The sequence below is a fragment of the Microtus pennsylvanicus genome, chromosome 1 (genome assembly GCF_037038515.1).
Source record: "Microtus pennsylvanicus isolate mMicPen1 chromosome 1, mMicPen1.hap1, whole genome shotgun sequence".
Taxonomy (NCBI): Eukaryota; Metazoa; Chordata; class Mammalia; order Rodentia; family Cricetidae; genus Microtus; species Microtus pennsylvanicus.
The window spans coordinates 99,400,421-99,407,799 of record NC_134579.1 but is presented as its reverse complement, the minus strand read 5'-3'; the positions used below and the strand labels follow the sequence as shown (position 1 = coordinate 99,407,799).

Genomic DNA, 7,379 nt, shown 5'->3' with positions numbered 1-7,379 from the left:
TTGCTTTTTACTCTTCCCTATAAAAAGCCCGCCCTCCAGTTGGCAGGTACGCAAATCTTCCGAGAGATCTTGCTGCCCACAGGTACCTGTGTCTACTCAATAAACCTCTTGCGATTTGCATCCGTGCGGTCTCGGCCTGTTCCTTGGCGTTGGGAGGTCTCCTCCTGAAAAGAGATCCTCGTCAAGGGTCTTTTATTTGGTGCATGGGCCAGGAATTGAGACCCCCACCCAGGGACCACCGACTCACCAACGGGAGGTAAGCTGGCCAGCTCCGTCAGTTGTCTTCTGTGTTCTTTGTTCAGTTGTCTTCTGTGTTCTCTGTTGAGGGTCTTCCGTGTTCTTTGTCGAATTTTGTATACTCAGGTCTGAGTGCGCTGTACCTGGCAGAGGGAAGGGGGCTGACGAGCCTGGTACTTCTCCCCCACAGTCCGTGGAAGACGTTCCACGGACATCGGAGCCAGTCCGCAAGGACTTCTGGAGCCCGATTCTTCGGAGCTCAGCCCGTATCCGAAGGATACGTGGTCCTAGTTGGAGGAGAGGGATCCGGACCCTCAGAGCCTCCGTCTGAGTTTTGCTGCGCTGCGCATCTGTTCTGTCTCTGTGTGTTCTGTCAGCATCTGTTCTGTCTGTGTGTTCTGTCAGCATCTGTTCTGTCTCTGTCTTTGTGTGTTTTTTGTTTTTATATTTGGTTCCCTTCTCTTCGAGAAGATGGGACAAACCCTAACCACCCCATTGAGCCTTACTTTAGACCACTGGCCTGATGTCCGCGCCCGAGCCGACAACCTGTCTGGCGATATTCGAAAGAAGAAATGGGTGATCTTTTGTTCGTCCAAGTGGCCTACTGTTGAAACATAATGGCCAGGAGACGGCACTTTCAATCTCAATATTATTTCCCAGGTTAAGGCAAAAGTGTTCAGCCCAGGACCACATGGACACCCGGATCAATGTGCCTACATTGTTACCTGGGAAAGTTTGGCACGTGACCCGCCCCTATGGGTCCAGCCCTTTGTCATCTCTAACAACATCTCTAACAAACCCCAACCTCCTCTTACCCCTACAGCCCCTAAGGCTCCCCCTTCCCAGGAGAGCCAACCACTTGTGCCTCTTCCTCCTGCACCTTCCCCTGCCCCACCCTCTTCTTCCCTATACCCCACCATTCTTAAGGAGAAGGTTCCCAAAGAAAAATCTCCGAAACCTACCCCTGCGCCCCCTCCCGTCCTTCCTCCAAACCCTGACTCTCCCCTCACTGACCTTCTATCAGAAGAAACCCCTCCTTATGCAGATCCAGAGGATCCAGAGAGTCCGGATGGGCCAGAGACTGCAGCGGCGGGTGGACAGCCTGCACAAATCTCCCCATCCCCTTCACCCATGGCGGGAAGACTCCGGGGAAGGCGCGAACCACCCCGATTCCACTACTCATGCCCTACCCTTGAGAGAGGGCCCAAACGGCCGACAGCAATACTGGCCATTCTCTGCCTCAGATCTATACTATTGGAAACACCATAACCCCCCATTCTCCAAAGATCCAATAACGCTGACTAACCTGATTGAGTCTATTTTAGTCACCCGCCATCCCACTTGGGATGATTGCCAGCAACTCTTGCAAGCCCTGCTGACCTCGGGGAAAAGCAAAGAGTCTTTTTGGAGGCTCGGAAAAACGTCCCAGGAGACAACGGGAGCCCAACCCTTTTGCCTAACGAAATTGACGAGGCCTTCCCTCTGACGCGACCTGACTGGGATTTCACTACAGCTGCAGGTAGGGGACACCTATGCCTCTATCGCCAGTTGCTAATCGTGGGTCTCCGAGGGGCAGCACGCCACCCCACCAATTTGGCCCAGGTTAAGCAAGTAATACAGGGAAATGAAGAGATGCCCTCAGCCTTCTTAGAAAGGCTCAAGGATGCTTATAGGATGTATACCCCCTATGACCCTGAAGATCCAGGGCAAGCTACAAGTGTATCCATGTCTTCCATTTGGCAGTCTAGTCCAGATATTAGAAGCAAATTGCAGAGGCTTGAGGGTCTCCAGGGATATACTATACAAGACTTACTAAAAGAGGCAGAGAAGATTTTCAGTAAGAGAGAGACTCCAGAAGAAAAAGAGGAAAGATTATGGCAGAGAATGAAAGATCGGGAGGATGAAAGAGACAAGAGGAGAAACAAGGAATTAACTAGGGTGTTGGCCACCATGGTTCAGGGACAGAATAGAGAGGGAGACAGGAAGGGAGAACGACATAGGGCCAAGGTGGACAGAGACCAATGCGCCTATTGTAAAGAACGAGGACACTGGATTAAGGATTGCCCCAGGAGGAACAAAGGACCTAGGAAGCCCAGGCCCCAAACCTCCCTCCTCACCTTAGAGGATTAGGGAACTCAGGGCCAGGAGCCCCCCCCTGAGCCCAGGATAACTCTTGATGTCGGGGGGCAACCAATCACCTTCCTAGTAGACACTGGGGCCCAGTATTCAGTCCTGACCCAGACTTCAGGGCCACTCAGCAAAAGATCTGCTTGGGTCCAAGGAGCCACTGGGTGGCAAGAGATATCGATGGACAACTAATCGGAAGGTTCAGCTGGCTACTGGTAAGGTGACGCATTCCTTTCTGCATGTTCCGGACTGTCCCTATCCCTTGTTGGGTAGAAACCTCCTCACCAAGCTAAGGGCCCAAATTCATTTCGAGGACACAGGGGCTAAGATAACGGGCCCAGATGGAGGTCCCCTCCAAATTTTGACCCTCCAGCTGGAGGATGAATATAGACTTTACGAGCCCCCGGGGCAACAGACAATTGACATGGCCCCTTGGCTCAATGACTTTCCATTGGCATGGGCAGAGACCGGGAGAATGGGGATGGCTATACAACAACCTCCACTCATTCAATTGAAGGCAACAGCTACTCCTGTTTCAATCAAGCAGTACCCCATGTCCCATGAAGCATATCAAGGCATAAGGCCCCACATAAAAAGACTGCTGGATCAGGGCATTCTCACTCCCTGCTGGTCACCATGGAATACCCCCCTTTTACCAGTAAAGAAACTGGGGACTGGGGACTACTGGCCAGTGCAGGATTTGAGGGAGGTCAACAAAAGGGTGGAGGACATACACCCCATGGTCCCCAACCCCTATAACCTATTGAGCACTCTGCCGCCATCCCACGTTTGGTATACCATATTAGATTTAAAGGATGCCTTCTTTTGCTCGCGGCTGCATCCGGAGAGCCAGTCCCTTTTTGCCTTTGAATGGAAGGACCCAGATCTTGGACTTTTGGGTCAATTGACCTGGACACGGCTTCCCCAGGGGTTCAAGTACAGCCCGACCCTCTTTGATGAGGCCTTACACCGGGACCTGGCAGACTTTCGGGTTCAGTACCCTGCCCTGACATTGCTCCAATACGTAGATGACCTCCTTCTGGCGGCTGCTTCGGAGAAAGAATGTCAGGAGGGTACAAAGGCCCTCCTACAGACACTGGGACAAGCAGGATATCGGGCATCAGCCGGGAAGGCTCAGATATGCCAGAAGCAAGTCATTTACCTAGGTTATCAATTAAAATATGGACAGAGATGGCTGACCGAGGCACGCAAACAGACTATCACTGCCCCCCGGAACCCCCGCCAGCTAAGAGAGTTCCTGGGAACAGCGGGATACTGCCGCCTCTGGATCCCAGGGTTTGCAGAGCTGGCTGCACCCTTGTATCCATTAACTAAACAAGGAACAATGTTTGATTGGGGGGAGGACCAACAGAGGGCTTTCGAAAACATTAAGAAAGCCTTGTTAGCCTCCCCTGCTCTAGGCCTCCCTGACATTACCAAGTCTTTCGATTTGTTCGTGGATGAAAAACAGGGTTACGCTAAAGGGGTCCTAACTCAAAAGCTGGGCCCTTGGAGGCGTCCTGTAGCTTACCTCTCAAAGAAACTCGACCCAGTAGCTTCAGGGTGGCTGCCCTGTCTGCGAATGGTAGCAGCTATTGCAGTCCTCACCAAGGACGCGGGTAAACTGACTCTGGGCCAGCCATTGACTATCCTGGCGCCCCATGCGGTGGAGGCCCTGGTCAAACAGCCTCCAGACCGCTGGCTCTCTAATGCCCGCATGACTCATTACCAAGCCATGCTCCTGGATACGGACCGGGTGCACTTCGGACCTGTGGTCGCTCTTAATCCCGCGACCTTGCTCCCCCTGCCAGAGGAAGCCCAACACCATGACTGCCTCCAAATCCTTGCGGAAATACACGGGACCAGGCCGGACCTGACGGATCAACCCCTCCGAGATGCTGACTATACTTGGTATACAGATGGCAGCAGTTTCCTGGCAAATGGGGAACGGAGAGCAGGGGCGGCAGTGACAACGGAGACTGAGGTAATTTGGGCACCTCCGCCCAGAGGGCTGAACTCATCGCTCTGACCCAGGCACTCCGGATGGCAGAAGGTAAGAGGCTAAATGTTTATATGGATAGCCGATATGCCTTCGCCACGGCTCACATACATGGGGAAATTTATCGAAGACGTGGGCTGCTGACCTCAGAAGGAAATGAAATTAAGAACAAACTTGAAATACTGGCACTCCTAAAGGCCTTATTTTTGCCCCAAAAATTAAGTATTATGCACTGCCCTGGGCATCAAAAAGGCCATAGCCCTGAGGCAAAGGGAAATAGACTGACAGATGACACTGCTCGAGAGATTGCTATGAAATCAACCAAGACCTCCCAAGCTTTCCCCTTGATGAACCCGAAAGAGGCCCCAGCCTCCAGTTCGCTACCCTATAGTAGAGAGGACATTGATCTCCTAAAGAAAATGGGGGCCACATATGACCCCAGAAAGCAACATTGGGTTTTTAAGGAAAAGATTGTTATGCCAACAAAACATACTTATAAAATAGTAGACTACTTACATAAATTGACCCATTTGGGGCCAAAGAAGATGAAGACCTTGTTGGACAGACAGGAGTCAGGCCAACACCTCCTGAACAGGGATGGAGCCCTGCAAAAAGTGACTGATGAATGCCAAGCCTGCGCTCAGGTAAATGCAGGCAGAACCAAGCTTGGTCCAGGAGTTCGGGTACGGGGACATCATCCCAGAGTACATTGGGAGATCGACTTTACGGAGGTTAAGCCAGGTCTCTATGGGTACAGATACCTCTTGGTGTTCATAGACACTTTTTCAGGATGGGTGGAAGCCTTTCCCACCAAACACGAAACCGCAAAGGTGGTGACCAAAAAGCTCTTGGAAGAAATCTTTCCCAGGTACGGAATGCCTCAAGTCTTAGGCACCGATAATGGCCCTGCCTTCGTCTCCCAGGTAAGTCAGTTGGTGGCCAAACTCCTAGGGGTAGAATGGAAATTACATTGTGCGTATAGACCCCAAAGTTCAGGGCAGGTAGAACGCATGAATAGAACAATTAAGGAGACCTTATCCAAATTAACGCTTGCAACTGGCACTAGAGACTGGGTGCTCCTCTTACCACTGGCCCTGTACAGAGCCCGCAACACTCCGGGGCCTCATGGACTGACACCTTTTGAAATCCTATATAGAGCTCCTCCCCCATTTACAAATTTCTTTGATTCAAACATTGCCGATTTTGCTGTCAGTTCTTCTCTGGAAGCCCACTTACAGGCGTTACAGATTGTGCAAAGAGAGGTCTGGAAGCCACTCGCCGCTGCTTACCGAGACCAACTGAACCAGCCGGTGGTACCACATCCCTTCCAGATAAGAGATACTGTTTGGGTCCGCAGACACCAGACCAAAAACTTGGAACCTTGGTGGAAAGGCCCTTACACTGTCCTTCTGACCACCCCAACGGCACTGAAGGTTGACGGCATCGCAGCCTGGATCCACGCCTCGCACGTTAAGGCCGCCCATACAGCTGAGAAAGCGGAGCCCGCTGTGACCCCAGCATGGAGAATCCAACGCACTCAAAACCCCTTAAAGATAAGGCTTACCCGTGGGGCCCTTTGACCATTATATGGGCCCTATTAAGACTGGGGATGGCGACACAAGAAAATAGCCCGCACCAGGTTTTCAATGTAACCTGGAGGGTTACAAATCTCATGACAGGAAAAGTAGCCAATACCACCTCCCTGGTGTCAGAAGTGAAAACAGGAGGGGGCTAGACATGTTTTTGCGAGAGGGAGGGTTATGTGCGGCACTCAAAGAGGAATGCTGCTTCTATGCGGACCACACTGGGCTGGTGAGAGACAATATGACAAAGCTTAGAGAGAGGTTAAGACAGAGACAAAAGCGTTTACAACTCTATTGTCTTCTTTGATGGGTCCCTTGATTATCCTCCTTCTGATACTCCTGTTTGGGCCCTGCATCTTAAACCGCCTGGTCCAGTTTATAAAAGACAGGCTTTCAGTCATTCAGGCCCTAGTACTGACCCATCAATATCACGTTACCACAACAAGAAACCGAGGTTCTGTAATTGCTTTGAGTAAAAGATTTAACTCAAAAAAGGGGGGGGAATGAAAGACCCTACAGACCCCCTCCTCAAAACCCGTAGCTAGCATGCTCCCGGGGGAACGTCCTGTTTGCTTTTAAGAAATTCTCCGGATCAGCAGCCAGCCTGCTCCCGTAAGAACATCCCATGTGCTTGAGAGAGCAGGATATCTATCAGATAGAGATAGGAAGACTGCAAGGCAAGATGTCAACAAAGCAGGTTAGCTATAAGATAGGAACAGGATGATTGTTGCCAGACATCCATGCTGAGAGAGGAAACCATTCATGCCCCCCACCGCATTCAGATAACCACGCTTTTGCTTCTGTAAACTTGCTTCTTGCTGACACCCATGCTGAGAGAGGAAACCATTCATGCCCCCGCCTCATTCCGGTCGACCGATAACCACGCTTTTGCTTCTGTAAACTTGCTTTTTACTCTTCCCTATAAAAAGCCCGCCCTCCAGTTGGCAGGTACGCAAATCTTCCGAGAGATCTTGCTGCCCACAGGTACCTGTGTCTACTCAATAAACCTCTTGCGATTTGCATCCGTGCGGTCTCGGCTTGTTCCTTAGCGTTGGGGAGCTCTCCTCCCGAAAACAGGTCCTCGTCGAGGGTCTTTCAGTAACACGCGTTATAAGAAGCCGATCTGAAGGGTTTAGGGGTACCAGTGGGGACCAGAAGATTGATCTCAATAAAACTCTTAGTACTGGTTATGGAACTGAAGTTTTGGGTGTCTGCAACAATAGCTGTTATTGCTTTAATGGTTCTCATAAGTGATAAAACTTTGAGCCTGTGGCAGTGGGTCATTACTCAGACTTTTGAAGTTTATACCTACTCCTCATACTGGCCTTCAGTCTCTGCTTCCTTGTTCTCTACCATATGAGGAGTGGATACCTCCAGCTCTCACTACCTGACATTTAGCGAATCCTGTTAATGCACCTGTCTTGCTAAGATGG

The 7,379-nt window shown here is 51.0% G+C and overlaps 1 protein-coding gene across 1 annotated transcript; it reads left to right on the top strand.

The window, feature by feature from the left end:
• Positions 1 to 708: 708 nt before the first annotated feature.
• Positions 709 to 5,866, top strand: LOC142850380 (uncharacterized). The gene is given in 6 exon segments (XM_075973908.1): positions 709 to 833; positions 1,084 to 1,619; positions 1,622 to 2,538; positions 2,540 to 4,355; positions 4,358 to 5,206; positions 5,209 to 5,866. Coding segments are annotated over 6 exon segments (4,299 nt in total). The 3' UTR covers positions 5,265 to 5,866.
• The last annotated feature ends 1,513 nt before the right edge of the window (positions 5,867 to 7,379 follow it).